Here is a 24,753-nt window from a genome sequence, read left to right as displayed (position 1 = left end):
GGTGTATTTTTGATGCCATTGTTCTTCAGCTTCAGTGTTAGTTTGTTCTTCAGTCTACTACTGTGTGGAAATGAAAGAACACTAAAATAAAATTTTGTTAAGGAAAGCTTTTGAAACAACAGAAAGCAAATGCAAATCATTTATGTATACCAAGTAAGCTAGTGATCTTTTATTTCACAAGAAGCTAAATTGAGTGTTCCAAAGACCTATAGAAATTAACAATCAGATTTAACATGTAGATAATCTCAGTTCAAGCAGCTTCCTAAAGTATAAGGAACGTGGGACGTTCTTAAATCCAATTCCAGTTCTGCCACTGACTTTCTGCAAAGCTGTAGCTTATTGATTGTATCTCATGTTCTCCAACTGCACATTCACATCCACAGCAAGATACCATGCAGGAATATTAGAAAATTTAGACTAATATTTATACACTATGCTTAGCCAATGCTGGGTATTTTTTGTGGTTCAGTTCCCCAGACTTGAGGCCATTTTTTAATCTTCTTTTTCCCTGTCTTGTAAAGGGTATCCCTATTGCTTCTGCTCCAGGGTGTAGACATAAAAGCACTTCATTATCTAGCACAATAGCTTCCCAGAAAAACTGGACTGTTCATTAATCATTATCATTAACAATCAGTGCAATGCTGAATGCTCACCTTCCTCTCCAGAAAGAAGCTATAAATGAAAACACAAAAGACATTAGTAGTGTGAAGGGCACACCTTTCCAAATGGTTTTGAATGAAAGCATCTTCTTCACTCCTCTGGTTTTGCTGCAGCTCCACCTCAGCTTATGCCTTGGTCTTACATTAATATCTTAAGAAAAATGAAGCTACTCTGATCACTGACACTGCCCCTTGTTAGGCAGCAGGATTCTTTTCTAAAGAGCTCCCAACCAGGACTTTTGGAATCAAAACATTAGTTTCCAAGCTTGCAGATCTTTTTGCTAACCTCAGGACACTGTTCTTTCTCCTTCAAACCATTTGTCCTCTTTTCACTGGAACGAAAATGCTCCGATTACTTCCCTTTTGGTAAAACATGTGATTTCTTTAGGTGTGACCTGCAGGGCGCTTAGAGAGGGAGGACTTCTGTTTTCTAAATGGATTTTTTTTTCCTCTTGCTTGATAAATAGTTACTTTGAGGTGTACAGTTGGAGAAGAGGCATCACTCTAGAACAGTGGAGTTTGTCAGTATAGCTTCCACCCTCCCAGGTCAGGATGGTCAACTGTGTAAATGCATCAATGAGACAGTTAAATCCAAGTTCCACCTGTTGCCTTCCAGCTGCATAGGTCTTGCATGCTGCTGAATTCTGTGTCATTCACTAAGGATTTAAGCATTTTCAACTGAAATTTTTGAAGTGCATAGTGTCCATCGCAACAAGAATATGTTGGTAAATAGGAAAAGTAGCCTCACATTATCTAACACATGAAACTTCATGTTAGCAGTATCTTGGAAGATACTGTGTGCTATTGTAATTACTAACACTCCTTCACTGTGTCATTAATTAAATATATCAGGAAAAAAATTACCTCACTGCAATTCTCAGCAGTATCACCGTATTTCAAATAGGTTCACTATTATGGGTAAAAATCTAATATGTCATAAATTTCATTCTTTGATTATTGGGGTTCAATGAGAATTTGGGGATAAAGCGTTACTTCTGTTTACACAGCTGGAGGAATCACAGGTCCTGGGATGGTGAACGGGTGTATAAAATACAGCTCTATGGTATAGTTACTATCTTCCTTTTTCAGCTTTTCATACTTCATTCAGGCCACTGGGCAATGCCTTATGTCTGAGCTACCATCTTGTTATTATGGTGTGTTAATGTTGCAATAGTTGATACCTGGTGGATATCTACTCATTTTATCCACTTGAATAACACTGCCACTCAGGATTTAATAATCCTGGAATGAGCAGGGGAAGTGAGGGTATTATCAATGGAACAGTGGGTTTAGTTTGGTAGAGGACTGCAATGCATTGAGAACAGAGACATCAGAAGGTGGTATAATCCCTTTCATTTTCATATTTGAAAAGTTTTAAACCATTTTCAGAGTAACTTCTGAAAAAAAAATGTGATGTGAAGTAAGAAATTGTAAGTCAAAAGTTCCTTATATTTGCACACCAGAAAATCAGTATGATAGGTAAGAAATTAGTTTATTGGTTATTTTTGTGATTCACAAAATCTCAGTTATTTTCCTTTGGTCTTGGTTTTCAAACACATCATGCCATTGATTACTTGTTTGCAATATTTGACATTTGAAGTAATGGTAGGTCAGTTTGATGATATATAATGAATAACTATGAGTCCTAGAGAGAAAGCTAGTAAAATTCTAGTCTGAGTTGACTCCAAGCTCTACATTACATTTAAATTTAGAAATATCATTTTTCTTGTCATAATTTCGTGATTTGAATATGCAGAAATCTGATGTTTTCAGTCAACATTCCACTCTTTTCCTCTGGAAACGTTGTTGTTGTTGTTGTTGACTAAATCTTTAATAGCAAATGTTTTAAGGTTTTCACATCAATGCTAATGCATAGAATAATGTGACAATCACTCTCAGCCTAAATTTAAGGAGAATCTGACCACTGACTCTGTAGATTATTCCTAATTTTAGCAACACAAGAAAAGTCATTCAAACTATTATCCAAATTATCCATACTGAGATATAGAATATATAGCACATATACATCCCCTTGAACATGACATGTCGAAGTTCTGTCATTGTGCCATTTGTTCTAGTCAGTGGCTGACTAGAACAGGTTTCCATCTTTGGAAAAGTCTTTGTGATTTGCATTGTAGTTTTCAACCATTTTTTCTGAAGATTCCCTGCCAACCTCAACAAAAGTGTAGAGGTAATCAACAAAGATTGAAAATTATAACTAATGGGTGGGTCAGTCTTTGTTTCCGGTACCGTAAGTATTAAATGGCAATGTTAACCCATCATCACTGTTCATGTATACAACATTTATGGTTTGTATTAGTAGTGACTGTTTGCAGATGTATTGGCATTTACTGTATATGGTGTTCGTGCTGTAGTCATCAATGAACATGCTTAATACTCATTAGAATTTGAGATGCAATTGCTGACACCTCACACATTTAGTAATTTAACAAGAAGAATTATTTTATTATGTCTCATGTATGCACAACCAATAATTACAAATGGGAGTATTCAATGCGAAAGGTCACAGACTTAAAGCTCTGCATAGATTTTATTTTGGCAGAAATAGGTCTGAATTGCTTTGGCCATGGCAAGTGGTCAAATCACCACTACCAAGTCCCATGAAGCTGTAGGAAAGTCAGCAGATTTGAATGAGAATTGCTGCATGGTGTCCTGTGTCAGGCTAGGTGGACCCTTAGCTTTCCCAGCAAGTAATTCAAATAGCCTCTTATCTTACTGCCCCTCTGCTGTGTCAGTCTCTGGATCCACGCCTTGCCCAGGACCCTGCTGTCCCGTGGCACTCATGTCTCAGTGAAGCTGAGTGCTCTGCCATGGCTTTTGTAGACCCATACTGACTCCTGAATAGCTCTTTTGCTTTTTATAAGTACTTCTGACTCTACCTGGAGGTAGATCCCTGCACTTTCTGTAGGGGGAGTGAGAGGAGAAACTTGGTTGCACTGACAGAAAGTAATTTCTGTGGAATGTTGTTTGAATATTTCTGCTCGGTGGAGCCTCCTGGAGCTCACCATGTCCTTTTTGGCATGCCAGCTGTCTTATTATTTAAAAGAAGACAGGGTGTCCTGCCCTGATACCTCTGCTGACTGCCATGTGTAAAAGCTCATTGTCATTCCGTCCTCTCAGGCTTTTGAAAGGTGCAGATGCTAGCAGACAGTAGCACTTCCACAGTGGTCAGCAATGGGTCTACAATGCATGGCTGTGTGAAGGAACCCCGTTTGACCATTCCTCCACCTTCCTGCTTTAAAAAATCAGTCATCACTTCTGTCTCTGCAGGATATCCAGAATCAGTATTTGCCTCTGTTCTTCCTCGGTGCTGATGGGTTTAATACACACGTAAGCAAGATCCCCAAAACTGCTTGAGCATAAATGGCACAAGCCTTAGCTCTTCAGTACTGCACTTGGTAGAATAATGCTTCCTTTGGTTGTGCAGTCAGCAGAGAGCTTTCTGTTTGTGATTTTACATATCTTTCATCTCAAGTCACATGTAAATGTAAAATCCAGTGCTCAGGGACATTATATGGATTTGTGACATCTTCTGCTGGGCTGCAGATTAATGAAGCAATGACTGGATTATGCAGCCTCCCCTACGTGTATTTCTTCACCTCTGGCAGATGTAATATTGATAATATCCTTCATTTAATATGTCAGTCCCCCGAGCATAATTCAGTGGAGGTTACCAATATATTTCTCTCTTTCACTTAGCTTTTCCTAATATCATCTTGGAGAGAATTTGGCAGAGCAGAAATTGCATTTCAGGCAAGGAAGAAAGTGCATTAGTGTGGTAGGCAAGAGTACAACTCTGAACAAAGAGAAAGACAAGTTACAAGCTAGTTTCCTCGCTAGGGCATGCCATGTCCCAGGTAGTGTGTGTTGGTTAGCAAAGTAGCTTGGACTGTGTAATTGAAGAGTATTGTCATGTTGTGACACATGGCAACGAGGAGAATCAGCCACAGTTTTCCAGGCCTTGGGATGCAACAAATGGAAGATTTAATGACTTAATGGCAACATGCTCCAAAGCTGCCCTACATTTTCAGCTGACAATGGTACTAAGGAGTTATATGTGGTAAGAACAGGCTGGTTTTTTGTGTACCTTCTGACAAAAAGAGAGAATGAAAGCCCATTAGTAGTTTTCATTGTTTCTCATTGGAAGACAGCATACTTCCACCAACATCAGTCTTATTCCTTACACTCGCAAAAGAGTGAGAATCCTATACCAGACTGGGAAATGAAATATTAAGTAGACAATCATTATGCATATAATCCAGGTCTAGCTGAAATCTCAGACTTGCCATAGACTCTGCTGGAGAAAAAGCTTTCTATTAGCGTCTTGACTCTTCTACCAGAATTGTTAGGTTTTGAACTTGGAAGACCATCTATGCTGCCAAATTCACCAGAGAAATTAAAAGTGCATTTTAGGTTTAGTGATCTGTCCGTGTACAGAAGCTAGTAAACAGCAAAGTATGATATATTAATTATAAAAATATCAGTTTCTAGAATTAAAGTTCAAAATTTCTTGTTTTTATTTGCTCAGTTTCATTGATACCGCTTTTTGATGTGCATTATCTAGAAATATATGTAATTTTGTTGCTATAATCTAAGAATGTATGAACTTCAGCTGCTGGTTTTATTTGCTGGTTTACTTTTTTATCACCTACATATGATTCCTTACTTCTTCCAAAATCTGATTCTTCACAGCTGAGAAGGGAGTTGCTTTCTTGAGAGATTGTTGCTTTTCATTACATCAAGCAAAGATACTCATTAATTTGTGACTGGGAATTACATATTAAAAAAAAATAATATCGCCTTTTCAAAGACATAGCCTACTGTATGAGAAGCCTTAAACACAGGATCCATGTGTCACAGCAAGAACTTACCTTTTCCTTGTGAATTTTTCAAATGGAGTTCTGGCCAAACTTTGATTATCTAGGTGGAATTGAAGGACAGGGAGAGGAGTCAGCAAAATGCTGGTTTGTGTACTTGATTTTGAAATTAAAATCCTTGCCATTTACCCATTTTATTCTTCCTTTTCTCTCTTCCAGAAATCTCCTCTATGTTTACCCTCAGAGGCTGAATTTTGCTAACCGACCAGGTTCTGCAAGAAACATTACCATCAAGATCCAGTTTATGTGTGGCGAAGACCCATCCTGTGCAATGCCGGTAATAAGTGCTGAGGTTTCTTAGGAGGCTTTTGCTTATATGTATTTCTACACAACCTCTGAAGAAATAACTCATGGTTTACTTCCCATCACCACAGTTTCTGGTGAGGCCTTTGGAAGTCTGACTTCAGAGAGCTTGTGAAGCTTGTCGTTCTCATCAGAAAGCAGGGCTCTAGTCCTTACCCGCAGCAGGGAAGACTTGTCACTCAAGTGGAACAGAGGCGTATTACTCCCTCTTATCTAAGTCTTCCTACCTTATTTTCAGAAGAGGAACATTGCATTAAATCAATGCTGCGTTGGAAACTAATGATAATATTCACAGACCTTCAGAGGCCTTTTAAGAATGATGTAGTTTATCTTCCAGTGTAACTCCTCCACATTCACTGTGTGAACACAAATACTCAGGTATTTACTCAGGTAACACTGGAAGTTAGAAGTTGGGGTCTTCATTGGCTGAATCTGAACGTGGTGCATCATTATCCAATGTGGGTAGAGTTTCCCATGTTTGAAAATCACGGTGTATTAGGCATGTGTGTGCACTACTAGCAGAGCAGGCATCACAGAAGGTTGTTAAACTTTCTTCATTGCAAGATCCTGTCTCCAGTTTTACCAGGCTTCAGATGTTTAGTTTTAAATGTTCTTACCCAGACACCTGCTTCAGCCTGATTTTTTGGCAAGTTTTAAGACAGTGTTAATTTGCTATCTTAGAATTATATTGCAATAATGTTGGTTTTTTTTGTAATTTTGTGTGCTAGAGGGGCAAAAAAAGAGTAGAAATATTAATTTGAGGAACTTTAATCCGACAAAATGTTGGAGCAAGGACTGACACCCGACCAGCCTTCATCAGTATGCTGACACTGCACAGTGCACACTTTGTGGCCATATTCCACATGAGCTTTGAAATTGAAATCAGAGTATCAGCACAGTGTTTTCCCAGGCCACGTTTTTTCCAGAGCTGGAGCTGTACCATGCACATGCAACACTGTCTTTTACACAATATTGCGTTGTTGGTTTCCTTAAACTCTGCCCATATTACAGTTAGGTTTTGACAAATGCTTAGGACAGAAACAGTTCATCTGGCATCCCTCTCCACTGTGAGAGAGCTTCGTCTCAAAGCATATGGACTTGTGCTGTGCAGATATCCTTGTCTAAGCTCATCTCCCAGGGCTCTCTTTAAAGTTACTGGATGTCGGGACCTAATGAAGCTGTCTGAAATGAGGGAAGCAAATCAAGCACCAGAAATGCCTATTTCTCTCTATTGATCGTAAAGGAAGTTTGGACCTCTAACATAAAAATGAGATGGATCTCACCCTAAATGTGCAAGCTACAACTGAAAAAACAAGCTTCTAAAAAGATATTAACATTTTTGCATTTAATTAAAGGCAACATGACAATGTGTAAGAGGCTTACCATAACTTTATTCCTGCAATTCCTAACTTTTTAGTACATGACTGGAGAATGTGATGTGAGGTAGTCAGTGGTTCTGGAAATGACCTCTGCTCCTTTTTCCTGGTGATTTTCCCTGAATGATGTGTGGGGAATATGCCTGGTAATAAGTCACTTGTGTCAACATGCTCAAATAAAATTGAAGAGCCATTTTTAGCCTTTCAGATACTGTCTTAGAATTTATACAAGATTATGACAATTAAGTGCTTTAGACCTGACTGCTGTTACTTTCTTTTCCTCTTAATATAGGTAATTTTTGGGAAATCTTCAGGTCCAGAATTTGTGCAAGAAATATACACAGCTATCACATATCATAATAAGTGAGTATTGTTACTATCTGTATGATTTAAGAAGTATTAATCATGACCTCTTTACATAGTTCTTAGGCTGCATCGTTCTTCAAGGAATGCTGGTAATAATCCATTTTAGACATTTACATTTTATGTGGTTTTATCATATCTAATCTGCATTGCTACCTGCATTTGCATAAGTGACCATTGTAAGTGTTTTTCTAGTTTGGAGCTTTGCAGAGGTTAGTTGAGAATATTCCTAATCTGAAGATTAAGTAGCAGGAACAGGAAGCAGCAGCACAGTTTTGTAACATCACTTGCTTCTGTGAATTAACAGATCCAAAAGAGCTGAAGAGATATTCTCATTCTCATGAATGTGAACTTGGAATTTAGGATTTCCACAATAAATATGCTGAAACATGAAATTAATATTGAACAGTTTTGAAAGTATAGAGATGGGCGAAAGCTGAAAGATTCCAGCTGATACCATTGATGCCTTTTCTGATTCAAAGCTGTAGATAGTTTAAATATATATAAATAAATATAAATAAAAATTTAAAATAAAATAAATAAATAAATGGAATAAATACAGCTGTATATCTATTTATTTCATTTAACTTGGTTCTGAGGATTTATACAGTTCTTATAACCATAGCATCTAAGAGCCCACCAACAAATTTGCTTTCTACTCAGTCTCATACTTACACTGGAAATGTGCTTGGCATTTTTTTATAACAGGTCCCCTGACTTTTATGAAGAAGTGAAAATCAAGCTGCCAGCAAAACTCACAGAGAAACACCATCTGTTGTTCACATTCTATCACATCAGCTGCCAGCCAAAGCAAGGAGCATCTGTGGAAACCCTCCTTGGGTATACAGTAAGTTCCATGTGATATATGAGTGTGTCTATGTGTATATATGTGCATCTACATCCCATGCAAGTAGACTCTTGTCAAGAATTTTGCCTTATGTTCTCTTTCTGGTTATGCTAATACACCAAAAACAGTAGAAGGTCTTAATGCACAGAAACCAGATGCAACTTGTGCTATGTTACATCCTTGTCCTATAATTTTACATTGTTAAGTGTCTTTGAAGTTAATTAATTCACCTGAAGCAACTGACATTAAGTGTGAACCTAAATATTTGCAAGATCAATGCTTTATAGCATATCACCTAATTCTGTTAGATTATATCTATTGCAAAAATAACCTGAGACACATGCATTACAATTATTTACTGTTATCTAAAATGTTCTTACATGAGGTAACAAGTCATATAATATTTTCAGTTAGGTTCTAAATAGAATATCTTTTATGTTCCCAAGACTTGACATAGATGAGGACTTAATTTTCAGGCTTCTTTTCACCTAAATGCAAAATTATTCTGCCCTGTAATACTCAAATACACAGCCTCTTTCAGATTTCAATAGCAGAAAAAATAAGTGTGTTCCAAATATCAATACAGAGTTATGATGAGTCATTCTGGCCTTAATCTTCATGGTGACCACAACCAAGATGTTCGACTTGTCCTTAGCAAAACTTTAACTCTGTTGATTTGCTTCAAAGCTGAGGATCAGATACGCAAGATACATGCTTTTTTAATCAAAAATATGGACTCGACTAATGCTTCTGGTAGGATTCATAAGAAAACCATATGTCATGCATTGAAAGCTCTGTGTTTGTTTTCTTCAGAAAGGGTGGTTTGTAAAGCAGTCTTGTACATTTTTCTACAGTAGCTATCAGTGAATTTAAAATGCTAAGAAATTACTGTTGAATAGGCTGGAGCAGAGGTGCTTGGCTCAAAATCTCATTTGTTATTTTGTTGGCTGTATGTAACAAATAAGATAAATAGCCCTACTCATATGTAGTCATGAATATTGCTTTTTTTTCTCTTAATTTGTTTCAGTGGCTGCCGATTCTATTAAATGATCGTCTTCAAACTGGACATTATTGCCTTCCCGTTGCATTGGATAAGCTGCCTTTCCACTATTCAATTCACTCTCCTGAGGTAACAAAGAAAATTATGAAAATATAACATGTTCCTAATGTAGCTTGTAGGCAATGCCTCCTTTTTGTACTTTAAAAGGTGAAGGCTCTTATTATTGTCACTGGTGTTATTATTTCATATTGTTATATTGTGTTTTATAAAGTTAGTTATCCAAGCAAATCCTTGTAAATTGTCTAACCAGTGATAACATTTGTTTAAAGAGTATCGAGTCAATAATTTACTTTCTTCCATAGGATGATTTGCTATTTTTTTTGTGGCTGTGTGGGAGGGGGAGGAGAAATCAAGTGCTGCTGCTGGAGCAGAAAACTGTGCCCTCTGGGTAAATATGGCAAGTAGGAAACTGTCCAAAGGGTTAAAACTGCACCACATCACCATGGAGTGCCTTTGGCAGTGCTTTAACTGGGAACTTCTAGCCTTTAAAATGTCCCATCGGAAGATGTGTATTTGCACTGTTTGTGCTAGGCATCTAGATGATGTGCTCCACATCTCCCTGTTCATTGCATCCACTTCTCTGAATCTAGTCTATGAGAACAAGAAGATGCCTGGCTGTAGTCATCTGTATGGCACTGAAATCAGATATCTAAAATGAAGTGAATAGCATGAATACCCTACAGACCTCTGTGTAAACAGACTTTCTGTTTGATCATTAAAAGGAAGATGATGATTCCTATATTTCTTTTTCACCACAGAAAGTTCCATCTCAGACACCACCTGTTAAGTGGGTTGAAGGACACAAGGGTGTTTTTAATGTTGAAGTGCAAGCTGTTTCATCTGTGCACACTCAGGTAATGCATCAGAAGCAAAACACAGCTGTAGTTTCATTTCAAAGAGAATTCAGATGTCCAGTCCAGCTTAGGAGGTTTATGAAATGGAGATGCCCAAGCCCACATGGGTTTAGAAGCAAGTAACAGCTATGGAAATAATCTGATAACCTCAGTGAATGAAATCCTTTGGTGAAATGAAATCTGTTGGTACAAGCGAGCAAATGAGCACTCTCAGCAGCAAGTCACATCAAGCAATAGGGAGCTTGGTGTCTTCTCAGCTCAGCAATGGTCTGCTTAGGTTGTGTTTGAGGGACACTGACAGGGTGCAGTGCCAGTTTATGCAGGCTGCATCTACTATTCTACAAGGCTAGTTCAGACAACATGTCCACATCTGAGGAGACATAGCACCTCCTCACCTGCAGGGACAGGTTATATTGCCAAAATGCTTTAGGCAGCTCAGCCATCAGTGTCATGTGTGGGGACACAAACCTAGTGCTGAATGAGACATCTACTATTCTGGTTGTTTAAATGTGTTAGGAAATGGAAGCTTTGCCCATCTTACTGGGAAACTGCTTTGAGGCAAAGCACCTTTATTTTGTTTCTGCTGCTTTACCGTGTCTCATACCTATCATCCCATTCTAGTTAACACTAGTAGCTATGTCCTAACAACTGGAGGCCCTGTGTTTGAACCATGCTTTGCAGCATACTTTTTAAATACAAGTAGGGCATGCTCATAAGTCATAAGTTGTATGTAGATGGAAATTAGGTGTGGGTGTCAGTGGGATTATAGACCTACGATGTGACAGAATTCAAGACAGGTAACAGTGTTTTCATGAAATTAAGCAATCACTTTAGCGAGGTCTTTAGGGATTATAGACATACGATGTGACAGAATTCAAGACAGGTAACAGTGTTTTCATGAAATTAAGCAATCACTTTAGCGAGGTCTTTACCTTTTCTGATTTTAATCTGATCTAACTAGAGTCTGAATTCGAGTCAGATGAAAAGGAGCAAATAAGAGGCTGTGACAGCAGCTTTACAAATCAATCTCTAGGGCTTGCCACCACTGCAAGCCAGAAGGGTGAAAATATTTTCTCTCATCCCAACAAGTGGGACAATCAAGCTTTGCTTAGCTAGCAGCAGCCTGAACTATATCAACTTTGTTAACTGTGAGTGCACTGTATTTGCAGGACAATCACCTAGAGAAGTTTTTCACTCTGTGCCATTGTCTGGAAAGTCAGGTGACATTCCCTATTCGCCTAATGGACCAGAAGATTACAGAAGCTGCACTGGAACATGAATTGAAACTCAGCATTATCTGTTTGAATTCTTCACGCCTTGAACCTCTTGTCTTGTTTTTACATTTGGTACTAGATAAACTTTTCCAGCTGGCTGTACAGCCCATGGTCATAGCTGGCCAGACAGGTATTTACTGGTGCATGTCCTTGGCGGGGCACTGCAAGCGAGCTAAAGATCTGGGGGAAACAATTGCCAAATACCCAGGCTCAGATTTAGTATTTGGGGTAGTCTACTTCAAAAAGAGTTGTACTTCTCAAGACATAGTTTCACTGCACAATTTAATCAGGTTTAACCAAGTTCCTGCCTTCTCTCCTTTTGCCCCTACGTATAAGACTCTCAAACTCCAGTTAGTAAGTACATTAAATTATAGTAGTTTACATACCTGGAAATATAGTTCAGGAAGTAGGCTTTTAACTTTGGAATTCAGTGGTTTTGCCAGGAAAACACCAACAAAATCATTGCTGCCTGCATCAGATCCTCTACCCAAATATCTTTAGACAGAATTGGGTGAGCACAAAACCAGAGAAGGCATAGTAATGCACACGGATTTTCCTGTTACTGAGGCTGCCAGTTGCCCTTCACATATGTTAACTCTGGAGGGAAGGCATACTTGGAGACGGTGTAGTTTATTTCCTATTTCATTTTGGTAATCAGTATTGTCATCCACTATAATATTGATAGAAAAGTCTGCTGGCTTGTATTTGTCTGTCAGCTGGAGAATAATGAGTTTTAGTGTTCTTCAAGTATCTAGTTTATAGGAAATGAAAAAAAGGCTGCTAGAAATGGTAATTAACAGTTATGGTCTGCTTTTATGTAGCACCAAGTGGTGGAGTAGCAGTGACTGGGTTGAGAGTCACTGGGTCTACTGAAGGGTGGTTATTGGCCTATGTAGACCTTGGCCTGTGTAGGTCTGGCCAGGTATAGCAATTGCTGTCTAGAGCTCTGAATTTGTTAAGGAATGAATTAAAGCATGTAGGATTAGTTGTTGTTGGTACAAAGAGTGCCCTCACCTAATTATACTACACCTTTCAGTGCTGAGACTAATTCTTGCCTTTGTTTCACAGCCAACTTCTCACAGTTTGCCTTTGAATCTGTGGTTGCAATAGTGAATAGTCTCCACAACAGCAAAGACCTGAGCAAAGACCTGCATGGGAGGAACTGCCTTCTGGCATCTTATGTCTACTATGTATTTCGTCTGCCAGACCCTCAAAGAGAAGTAGTCAAACCAGGTAAAGTCAGTGTAAGGGTTTCAAAAGGTTGTTGTTGTTGCTGTTGTTTTTTCTGGATACACGTTGTTCAACATGGTGCCTCTAGGAGGAGGACTTAGGGAACAGGCCTGTGAAATTATAAACACAACTTCTCTGTCCATGGGGAAGCTGAAAACTAGGTAGTCATTTAGTGAAATTTCTGCTGGCTGTGCTCCCTCCTTCCTTGCATACTTTGAAAGTGAAGGTAAAGGTTATGTGTTGAAGGCGGTATTATATTTTGTGTTTAGGCCTGTGAATCTTGTCTTAATCTACAGCTAATTAAAAAGAGCTGATGGGAAGAAGAAAGAGCTGTTGTAATAGTGCAGCTGCTCAGGTAGCCCTGTTAATCTTTTGTTACTGCTTGTGCAATCACCTTGTGAGCTGTTGACTTGGAAAACATCTGCGCCTTGTCGTCCAACGCCCATGTAATTTGTTAATGAAGCAGTTGGTGGTGAGATTTTCAAGAGCTTTATGCTATTCAAAATGCTGATGCTATAACAGCACTGAGCAAAGCTGGCTTGACTCTCATGTTTGTCTAATATATATATATATCCGTTAGTCTTCATTCAAACATCTCCCTATGGGCAGGTGCAGCCAGCAGTGCCATTTCGACAGAGTCTCGTTATTACACATTTGGACGCACTTCTGCAGTGTCTGTTGGGAGTAAACTCCTGCAGAGCCGAGTGATAAGCTGCAGCAATCCTGACATCACTGTTACACAAACTGCTACTGATGAGGAGGTCAAAAACATCATGTCATCCAAGGTAAGAGAACAGAGTCAAATATCTGGAGAATTGTATAGCTCAAGACCTAATAATACAGATTTATTCTTTGAGGGTTGGATTTGCTTCTTGTAAATGCACTTTGCTTCTTGTGAAGTGCCACCAGAAGCATTTGCTGCTTATCTGGTTTTGCAGAGGTACATTAAATCCCATTGCTTAATTCTGATGTCTCTTGTCAGTGAAGAGAGCAAGAAGTAAGAACTTTGTCTCTTGTTTGAGACTTAGACATTCCACAGGGGGATTCGCTTTTCTGATGTGCCTCACTCTCCTCTTCTTCTTGATGTTTACGTTCTATTCACATGTGGTGACATGGGCTGGTCCAAGTTGCACAGAGTCACTGTGAGAAAAGACTGCTATTGATTACACTAGGAAAAGATTCACTTTTTGAAAAGGGTGAGAAAGTCCTGACAGTAGCCCCCTGATTTTATACAAGCTACAGTACAGATGCCATTGCATATTTTGGAACTGGGTCTTTCCAAATAGTTAATTCAACCACAGAGTAAAACACTAAACTTCCTCTGTCTTTCTCATCCACAACTACATATGCCACCAACTTGCAGGGTAGAGAGGATGATGAGCTTTATAAGGATGCTTGTGCTTAGCTAACTGGGGAACCCAAAATCTAGAGTTCTCCATCCAGCAGGAAGCTGGGCCTCTGACAAAAGTAGGATTTTTCCCCTGTGCAAGGAGCCTGCTCCCAGCTGCAGCCCTGCCCAAGCCCCGCAGCAGCATCTCTGCTGAGCTCTGAACCATACCCTGCCTCCCTTTTCTTTGAGAGTTGTGTATGTAAAATACTGATTCTCAAGCAGGTGATTTTCAGAAACATTTTTAAGCCTTTTCTGCATTGGATAACCGTGTACCTCTCCAGTTAAAGTGTGCTTATTTTCAGCCTAGGATCTAGTAAAATGGACTGGCTTTGCCAGTCTGTTTGATTTGTTTATATAGGCATATGTGTTCATCCATACCGGTTTTTAATAATGCAGATTTGAACTTAATAGCTTTATTAATTTTACTCTAACGTACTGTGTCCTTAAAAAACAGAGCTCAAGGCTTTTTTTTTCCCAAATTATTACAAAATTAAAATATTTTATATTACAACTTCATTACATTGATAAAGGTATCAGTTTACAATTGGCTACTGCAATTTCCCTGCCCTTTGAATTGTCATTACTTTTAATGGAAGTCGGACTCCCAGATGCCAGTTAATTTCAGATGTAGGGCCGGCAGATAAACTTAAAAGGACGGTTACCCTTGGAACGGTGAAATGTAGCGCTTCCGAAATATAGCTGCAGTGCTGAAATTTGGCGTATGATGGCAGTGTTGTCATTTGCGCGCTGGTGCAGCTGCTCTACCTGACTTTGTTCAGGTGGTCATTGACCCCCGTTGGGAAGGGGGATGCGGAGAAGGAAAGAGAACAGCTGTTCAGATGAACATCTGTGAATACCTTCCAAAAAAAAAAAAATAAACCACACCACTGCTGATTTCTACTTTGTTAATCATCTCTAGTTATGTATTAACCTACTTTCATTTCATTCTTCTGTCTACACCCTCCAGCCTATGGATCACAGCTCCAGTCGGATGTCTTTCTATGTTGAAGGAACAAATGACGTGCCAAGCGTTTGTGCAAACTCGAGACCTTCTAATAAAAAGGTAGCCTACCGATAAAGCCTGAGGGCACATGTTAACAGAGCCCGGAGCCTCCTGAGGCAGTGCTGTTAATTAACACTTCTAAATGAGGAGAGAGGAGAGGGAGAGGTAGGGAGAGGGGAGGAGAGGGAGAGGAGAAGGCAAGTTTTATTGAATGACCAGTTTGTGATGGAATTTTGAATGAGTGGGTAAATATTACCCAAACTTTTCTGCTTTTTCTACAGAGTCCTCAGATTCTTTTTCCAGGACATATTTAGACAAGTAACAGCCTGCCTGGATCCTCCCTTTGCTCTGTTTTTCAAGGTGTTAAGGCTTCTCTCTTTTTCCACTACTGTCTGCTCTTGAATACCTGCCTTTACATGTTACAGTAAATGGCATTCAGAAATGTTTGCTATCTCATTCTTCTGTAAAGAATATTTTTCTTCTCCCAGTTTGAAAGCTTTTAGAACCAAGGAATTTCTTCCTATATTGAGTATGTATTCCCAAATAGCTTTTTAACAAGACAGAAGATACATCACATAAATACTTCTTCCAGAGCTGTATCTTCTGTTTGGCATTGATCTTCAGCAGTGGTTTTGGATAAAAAAGCTGGGGAAAAACTCTGCAATGACCAGTTCAGAGTCCGAGTTACAGTCAAGAAACTCTCCTTTGTTACTCCTGTCTATAGGTTTGATTTCTGCCAGAAAGCGTAGAGTTTTATACCCGGTCTAAATATTGGATGGATTAATGTGTCCTATTCAATGTAAATATGTGTAGGAATCTCATTAGCTTTATTGTTTGTATCAGGAATAGAAAATAGATATTGCAATAAATTTTTAGTCCAGATTTGAGGTTCCTAAAAGTTTAGATCATTGGGCTTGGGTGTCTTATGGTCAGATCTTACTGCAAAGAGTATTGTCTCAAATTACAAACCTCTGTACAAACTTCTATGGCTATTACTGTCCTGCTCCCCCACCACAGAGACACTCTTCTACCTTCTCTGAAAAAACATGGATGTGCTAAATGGAAATGCATAAGGGGGAGTAGGGAATGTGACTGCTCCCTATCATGCATATGGCCAGTGGCCTGGGGATGGAACAAACACATTTCCCAATTTAGTTATCCCAGGTTCTGGATCCACAGAAAAATGGGTCCCAATGTCTGTTTCCCACCAACATTCTTTGTATGTCTTTTTTGGTCAAATCTGCCTTTTCAGCCTGCAGGGATGTCCATACATCCCCACCCAGCTGCTGATTCTCCATTACGGGAGAGTTTCCCACATGGAAGAAGGGGGATGTTGAAAATGGAAGATGAGTTTATTGAAAAGCCATTTCCCAACACTCTCTGTTTATTATCTAGCATTTCCATGAGGAGCTGGCACTGCAGATGGTGGTCAGCACGGGTATGGTGAGAGAAACTGTCTTCAAGTATGCCTGGTTCTTCTTTGAGCTCCTGGTAAGATTTGACAGTGGAGTTTTATAAGAAGTTAATGGTGAAATGTAGCAGGTACTCCAGACACAGATTTAGCTAGGTGACGATTTCTTCAGTTATTTCAGTGAGAAAAGGAGAGGTCCAAAATAGTGGAAGTACAACTAAAGAATTCTCCATTTCAACCCCATTCCCCACTGACAGCCTGTGATGGCAAAGTCCTGCATGAATTACATTGCACAGTGGTCCACAGCTCGCAGAAGGCTGAAATACACACTGAGTCCTTTCCTTTTCTGTGAATACCTGTTACTCTCTTTTCCACTTTGTTAACAGCATGGGATCACTGACAAGACTACCCAGCCTCACAGTTTCACAGAGCCTTGCAGTGATGGATGTTGGTGGAAAAAAATGTACTGATTTCCACTGGCAGCATATAGGCAACCCAACAGCAGGTCAAGAAATAAGAATTAATTCCAGAAGTGTCGCTCCCTGTCTGTCGTCATGAAGGGCAAAAGTTGCAAACAGCAGCATTTCAGAGCTGCAGATTCAAGGGACTGGGGAGGCTGATTCTGATTTCAGGTGCTGAGAGTAGCCAACTGTGTGAACATGAGTAGGAATCAGTGTCTGCCTGTGTTTGAGTCTTTGGCTCTCTGTTGTCGTTGCCGGTACATTTAGGATTTATTACAGACAGCAACTCTGAAAAGATAAGAGTGATTACATTCCAGGAAAAAACTGTAGGGAATCTTACTCACATGCACTAACTTAAAGCAGTAGTTTTGCCTCCAGTTTGAACATAATTTTAATATTTTTTTTATGCTTTGCAGATAAAGAGTATGGCTCAGTATGTTCACAATATAGAGAAGCAAGACAACCCGCGAAGAAGTCGGTTCTCTGATCGTTTCAAAGATGATATTACCACTATAGTTAGTGTGGTTACTTCAGAGATTGCTGCACTTTTAGTCAAACAGAAGGTAAATGCATTAAATAATCAGTGTGGATCCTTGCTATTCACCCTGTGTTACACTCAGCTGCATCTAATCCCTTTTCACCTTCATCAGTGGCCAAAACTGAAGCAGTATTCTCACATGGACCTAAAGCAAGAGATGTCGCTGGCCAAGGGGCACCCTTGTGCTCTCCTGGCAGACAGTTTTTATTCAGCTCAGCTCCCCAGCCTGCTTCTCATTGTGGCTGCAGGGCGCAGGGAGGGAATCCCCTTTTCCATCTATAGGAAAGGTTGAACACCCATTTTCAGTGATAGTGCTGCCAGGTTATCCAGAGCATCAAGCTGCAGCCCAGGCAGGGCTTATTCCTTTTATCCCCCTTTCCTGTTACCCCCATTTCTACTGCATAGTGTTTTGAATTCTCTGACAGCAGTTGGCTATGCAATATGAAGGCAATATTCCTCCCGAGGGTTGCAAAATCCAGCCACAAGTGATTTAATCCCAGATCTCTTTAAAGAGGGACTGGCCACATGAAAATTAAAGGCAAGTATCCCTAAATCCCACAAAATTCTTTCTCCTGATATATTTTAGCAAGTTGCACTGATATAACAGATTATAAAGTTTAAAGTATCACAAAATGTAATTTGTGTTCTAACATCTGTGTTGTCCGCTTACATCACTGCTGTCACTCTGCACTTACCAACAGACAAAATTAAGGCACTAATTGATTGTTATTTGTTCTGTTGTTGCAACCAACTTGGTTTTATGCCAAATACACTCTGCTAGCCCAGCAGTTAGCTCTGCTACAGGGCAGACCAGCCCGGAGAGCTGGCCTGCCAGGTCACTTTTCAACCAGCTCGGTTTCCTGATCCACTTTTCCGTGTATGCCCAGCTCTGCTGTTGAGGAGCAGAAACTGGGAAAGGCACAAGATTAAACAACTGAGAGCAGAGACTGGTAGAAGTGATTGCCACTGTCTATAAAGAAGTTGTTCCTGAAGATTTTGCTCAATCTTTTGCTCAATCCTTTGGTGTCCTTCTGTGATAGCTGTGTACAGAGAAATTGTTTCTACATAAATGTTTAGTTAATATGTCAGAGACTTTTTTTAAAATGCATTCTGTAATAAAAATTTGTTATGTTAAAAATGTTTTAACAGAACTGTAGGTTTTGCCAAGAGATTAGTATTTTATGGCTTCCTCAAGAGAAATACACAGGTTTTTATGGGCTGTTAATTCAATTCAATTTTGATTGAGTAAGTGTATAGAAGCTGATTATGTGTGAAAATCCCACTCCAATGTTTGCAGAATTAGGGCCATTGGTTAGTTGTACAGAGCAGCAGTAGGTAATGTGTATCTGATTTTTAAATCCAAGCAGTAATAATGTGTTCTTTAATACATGGTTGAGCATGTCAGATTGTGCTGAGATTCTACTGCGATATGTCTGGCATATTTTAGCCTACCCAGAAAGGTAGTAGAAAAGTAATTTTTTCTTCACAGTAGAAAAATATTTTACTCTGCTAATTTCAGATTATAGAAAATATATATGTATATATTCCTGAACAATGACAAAAAAAGGTTGAAAAATGAAAATTGAAATTGTAACCACCCTGAGGCACTGCACACCTGTTCTCACTAGGCAGAGACATGAGTAGGGGCAGCATTTTTCTCAGTCATCTCGTCAGTATTGAGTGAACCCACCTGAGGACTCTGACCATTAAATGTGTGCAGATCCCTGAGGCAACTCCACAAATTCCTTTTGGTGAATTACATATGCTACTAAGAGTTTATTATTTGAATTGGTATGTTTGAAGTATCTGTAGCCTTATTTTAGAGGGCACATCAAGGTTTTTGCCTGGGAACTGTGTATATGGATTTGATGGGTGAAATGTTTGGTGGGTGAGGAATTGGCTGGATGGTCACATCCAGAGGGTAGTGGTCAATGGCTCAGTGTCTGGATGGACACCAGTGACAAGTGATGTCCCTCAGCGGGCAGTGTTGGGACCAGTACTATTTAATATCTTCAACAATGACATAGATAGTGGGATAGTGCACCCTCATCAGATTTGAAGATGACACCGAGCTGAGTGGTGCAGTTGACACACCTGAGGGACAGGATGCCATCCAGAGGAACCTGGATAAGCCTGAAAAGTAAGCCCAGGTGAACCTCATGAGGTTCAACATGGCCAAGTACAAGGTCCTGCACATGGCTTGGGGCAACTTCTGGCATCCATACAGGCTGGGGGATGAAGGGTTTGAGAGCAGCCTTGTGGAAAAGGACTTGAGGAGTTGGTGGATGAAAGACTGGACATGAGCCAGCAAAGTGCACTCACTTCCCAGAAAGCAAATTGTATCCTGGGCTGCATCAGAAGGAGCGTGGCCAGCAGGTGGAGGGAGGTGATTCTGCCCCTCTGCTCAGCCCCAATGAGACCCCACCTGGAGTCCTGTGTCCAGCTCTGGAGCCCTCAGCACAGGAAAGAGATGGACCTGTTGGAGAGGGGCCAGAGGAGGCCACAAAAATGATCAGAGGGCTGGAACAGCTCTGCTGTGAGGACAGGCTGAGAGAGCTGGGGTTGTTCAGCCTGGAGAAGAGAAGGCTCCAGGGAGACATTGTTGTGGCCTTTCAGTACATAAAAAGGGCCTATAAGTAAGACAGGGACAGACTTTTTAGCAGGGCTTGTTATGATAGGACAAGGGGTAATTATTTTAAACTAAAAGAGGGGAGATTCAGGCCAGACATGAGGAAAAGTTTTTTTACAACGAGAGTGGTAAAATACTGGCCCAGGTTGCCCAGAGAGGCAGTAGAGGCTCCATCCCTGGAGACATCCCAGACCAGGCTGGATGGGGCTCTGAGCAACCTGATCTAGTTGAAGGTGTCCATGCTGATTGTAGGGGAGTTGGACTAGATGACCTTTGGAGGTCCCTTCCAACCCAAACTATTCAATGATTCTGTCACTGGTAATCAGGCCAATTATAAGCATGCAAGAGCTTATCTGCTGTGGTAAAACCCACAGATTTATCTTACCAGTAAATTTTTACTATCAGTTTTACACTTAAAATTTTGAAACAAAATACCTGGCATTCCATCAGCAAAGCCAGTGCAGATTTTTAAAATATGTTTTGTTTTTTAAGTGCCTAAACCAGTATTCTGTAATATTAAACATTCAATATTTTTAAAATAGCATATGCAGGATTGCAGCCCATAGGGAATTCAGAACTGGTCTCAAATTCCTTTTCATTGTTGTCAGCCCAAAGATTTGCATAGATAAACTTGTTCATTCATCCTATGATCTTCCCCTGTGAAACCTACAACAATTGAAATAATTTGCTGGAGTGAATCCGTGTAATTTTAACAGGATCACATAAACTGGAGAACTGAAACAATCTTATCAAATATGTTGCATGAGATGGTTCTTTAATGATTCCAAAAAAGTCTTCCATTTCCGTAATGTTTTATACATCTAACTGCAATTCATTTTTCCCCTTTTTTTTTAAAGGAAAGTGAGCAAGCAGAAAAAATTAATATCAGCCTGGCATTTTTCTTATATGATCTTCTTTCTTTAATGGACCGAGGATTTGTGTTTAATCTCATCAAACATTACTGTAATCAGGTAGGCACCATGCGTGATTGGGATTGCATTTGGCTTATGGCCAGTCTCGTGTTCTGTTCTGTTTGATTCATTTATCCATCAAGATCATTGGAGTTCTGTTAAAGGGGCAGGTAAATTTTCTATTTCCTACTGCATATGCAGAGACTTTAAACCTCTTTTGATTTGTAGTCTGCAAAAAAAAAAAAAATTGACTGGAGGTTAAGACTTTCAGAAATGTCATACCTTGCACTGCTGCAGACCATCCATGGAACCACTTTTATTCCCTTGCTTTTTTACATCCCTTAGCAGCTGGGTCTGCAGATCATAAAGAGCAGCTTTTGGTCTCTGACTATTCCAGTGCACTCCTGTGATGGACAGTATTTAGATTTGTGGGGGTTTCAATCAAAATGATCCATCTCTGTCTTCTTGCTTTACAAACCTTCCAAAATTAAAAATAAATTACGATACAGGATGTTGTTGTGAAATTATTTGTTATATTTGAAGAGGAAAGTTTTCCTTGTGTTTTGTGACCTGATATACCTGCTGTGTTTTTTCTGCCAAAGGTAGGCCCTCTGACAGTTGATGGTAGGTAGAACACGTGTTGGCTACCACCCTGTTTTCCTGTACTGTGTGCAGTACTTCACTGTTGTCATTGTTGATACAAAGGAAAATGACAAGACCATTGATGTTCTGTGTTGCTTAGCATGACTTTTTATGAGTTTGACACAGACTCAGCAGAGTCTGTTTGGTTTTAATCTTTGTGGTATGCAAAAGAGAAAAAATGTTGTATATTTTTCCTTTGGGAGGGAAAAAAAAACCACAGTTGATTGTCTCTTGGGAAGCTGGTAGGTCAGCAGGGAGAGAAACACCACCAGTGCCAAACAAACAGCAGCTTTTGCATGGAAACTATCTAGGTACAGGGAACCAGTGAACATTTTAATGCATGCTGGGCTATTTGTCTATTTCTGTATAGGGAAGCAGGATATTTCACTACACAGTAATTTAAACGGTGCACACCCATCACTTGACACTTTTTTGGTTTGCTTTTCTAGCTCTCAAACAAGCTGAATTCACTCTCCACCCTGATTTCCATGAGACTGGAGTTCCTGAGAATTCTCTGCAGCCATGAGCATTACCTCAATCTGAACCTCTTTTTCATGACCTCCGCATCTGCTCCAGCATCCCCCTCACCCTCCTTATCCTCCCAGGTAGGCAAGATGATATTGCATGAACGTCACAAGAAGCACACATGTAGAGCAAGAGTTATGTTGCTCTGTATTCAGATACTTGTGTTAGAATTAGCCATTGCTGGATCAAGAAGAAAGACTTCCCTCCTGAAAGAAAATGGGAAGAAGAATAAAGACTAAGGGAATACTACTGCAAAACTGCATCTACACAAGTTAATGGGAGTTGCTACCCCCAAGTACCAAGTGATAGGATGAGAGTCAAGTTGCACCAGGGAAGGTTCAGATTGGATATTAGGAAAACTGTCTTTACAGAAAGTGTTGTGAAGCGCTGGAACAGGCCCAGGGAAGTGGTTGAGTCACCGTCCCTGGAGGTGTTTAAAAAACATATAGATGACGTTCTTAGAATGATTCTATGATTCTAAAACTTAATATGACACAGATATGTGCCACTCTAGAAACGTGAAAACAGAAAATTACTGTTAAGGTAGGCATACAAGGTCTAAAAGGAACATGGTGCATCTCTATCCCGTACATACACAACCAAAATTACAGATTTCAGTATCTGTTTTGAAGAATTACGGCATGCAGCTGTGCACAGCAAACTTTCTATGCCTTCTAGCTGAACTTCTTGTTCTCCAACTGGATGCAGATGCTATTGCTATGTAGGTTAGTGATTACAACGCTGCAATTTTCAGTATCCTGAGATCATGGATTTCTGTTGAGCCTTAGTTTTGTTCAGAGCAAGATTTTCATGCTTCCCTTTCCAAATAGCAGTATTCTTTGTTCTGGGTTCCTCCCCACCCCAGTGGTTCAGAGGATGCTACGACTTTGCCAATGATTACTCTTGTGTTTTCTGGATAGTTTTTTTCCCTTTTATTTGAACTTTTTGATTTTTCTGTGTGGAAACACTCAGGTGTCCTGAGTACACCTCTCCACACAATTTTTGTGAATGCCCCTCCTCATCCCTTCTCATTTCTCCCACGATGTCATTCCCAGTACATCTACATTTTTCCAGACTCGTCCTGATACTGACACAGCTCTAGACTTCCTGAATATCAAAACCTCCCATCTATCATGGAGTTTGCGAACACATTCAACAAAGAAATTGTTGTCTGGCATACCACACACTATTTTGCCAGTGTGTTCTTCTCCTTTACTTAGTATCTTCCTTTTACCCTGGGGCAAACTCCCTAAAAAAGGGTGCGAGCCTGCTTGTTTTCTACCTCAGTGGTCTTGCAGAGGTCAGGATTGGGATGAAGCATTTCAGTGCAGTGTCCCATAATTGCCACAGCCCTTGAATGCAGGGGAATGGAATTGAAGCTAAGAATGGTGGAAGGTACAAAAATACTCTGAGTAGTGGAGTAGTTCAAATTCATGGTTTCTTTTCAAGTGTTACTGCTAAAGAATTGGTGGGATGCTAAGATGTGCTTCATCTCCTACCTTAAGGATTCTGACAGGTCAATAATGGTAAATAATATTTTCTTGAACTTTTTCTTGATCTTAAAGTATGAAGCTCTTATAGTCAGGATTTTCCAATAGTTGTGCTTAATGCTAATCCTGGATGCCAAAGAACGAGAAATGGGCTCTTCCGCTTAAGGGAAAAAAAAAAAAGAAGTCAGCATAGCTCTTACAACTCGTTCTATCAAGTCAGAGCTGGACAGATACTAGTTTAATCATATTTTCCTTCAAACAACATCATCATCTCTTTTTCTCTCTTAGGAGTAACCTATGCAGTGCAACCTGCACAAATCAGTAAGGTTTTTGTGGCCCTTGGATGATTTAATGCAGTAGCTGACTACCCTTGCAGTAATTTTGATCTGTCTGCAGAAGTGCTGCCCAGCTAGAGTTAGCTTTTCAGTAAGAAATGTGGTCTTGTGAATAAATCTTCTGGAATTCTTGGAGAGAGACCAAATTCGCTTAACTGGCCACACTACACTTGAACGTTATTCCACACAAACATAGTATAGCCTAGGCCTGTCTGCTTGAGGTTAAAATGGTAGTGGTCTTAAGTACATGGATCCAAAATATGGGGCTGCTCAGAGACATTAATTTCATTTGACTCAATATGCTGGAAGACAGCTGCCACAGTGTGGTATCCTGCTACTTCATGTGTTTGCTTTCTGGGATTACTCCCAGGTGACTGACAGAAATATTGGGAGAGAATATTGAAGAATATAAATAAAACCCAAAATTCGGACTCATAAACCCCCATAGCTGTACTGTGGAGTAGATTCTAAGACTTACGCTCACCTGATCAGGGGACAAAAAGATTCCAGGTGACCTGTGGCACAGTCCTATGATTGGAGAAGCTAAGTTCACA

At 39.8% G+C, this 24,753-nt stretch overlaps 1 protein-coding gene across 5 annotated transcripts in view; it reads left to right on the top strand.

Moving 5' to 3' along the window:
- Nucleotides 1–24,753, top strand: part of DOCK8 (dedicator of cytokinesis 8) — a 104,966-nt gene that overhangs the window by 52,673 nt on the left and 27,540 nt on the right. For all 5 annotated transcript variants that reach the window (XM_065047268.1, XM_065047267.1, XM_065047266.1 and 2 more), the window contains 13 exons: nucleotides 5,717–5,834; nucleotides 7,529–7,599; nucleotides 8,308–8,446; nucleotides 9,474–9,575; nucleotides 10,265–10,360; nucleotides 11,530–11,764; nucleotides 12,703–12,867; nucleotides 13,474–13,649; nucleotides 15,222–15,317; nucleotides 16,653–16,748; nucleotides 17,546–17,692; nucleotides 21,154–21,267; nucleotides 22,299–22,454. In XM_065047268.1, the coding sequence (XP_064903340.1) occupies nucleotides 5,717–5,834; nucleotides 7,529–7,599; nucleotides 8,308–8,446; nucleotides 9,474–9,575; nucleotides 10,265–10,360; nucleotides 11,530–11,764; nucleotides 12,703–12,867; nucleotides 13,474–13,649; nucleotides 15,222–15,317; nucleotides 16,653–16,748; nucleotides 17,546–17,692; nucleotides 21,154–21,267; nucleotides 22,299–22,454 (1,711 nt within the window). The remainder of the gene's footprint in view (nucleotides 1–5,716; nucleotides 5,835–7,528; nucleotides 7,600–8,307; nucleotides 8,447–9,473; nucleotides 9,576–10,264; nucleotides 10,361–11,529; nucleotides 11,765–12,702; nucleotides 12,868–13,473; nucleotides 13,650–15,221; nucleotides 15,318–16,652; nucleotides 16,749–17,545; nucleotides 17,693–21,153; nucleotides 21,268–22,298; nucleotides 22,455–24,753) is intronic.

This window comes from Columba livia, chromosome Z, assembly GCF_036013475.1.
Source record: "Columba livia isolate bColLiv1 breed racing homer chromosome Z, bColLiv1.pat.W.v2, whole genome shotgun sequence".
Lineage (NCBI taxonomy): Eukaryota > Metazoa > Chordata > Aves > Columbiformes > Columbidae > Columba > Columba livia.
The sequence above is the reverse complement of the archived record's forward strand: the minus strand, read 5'-3'. Positions and strand labels throughout refer to the sequence as shown.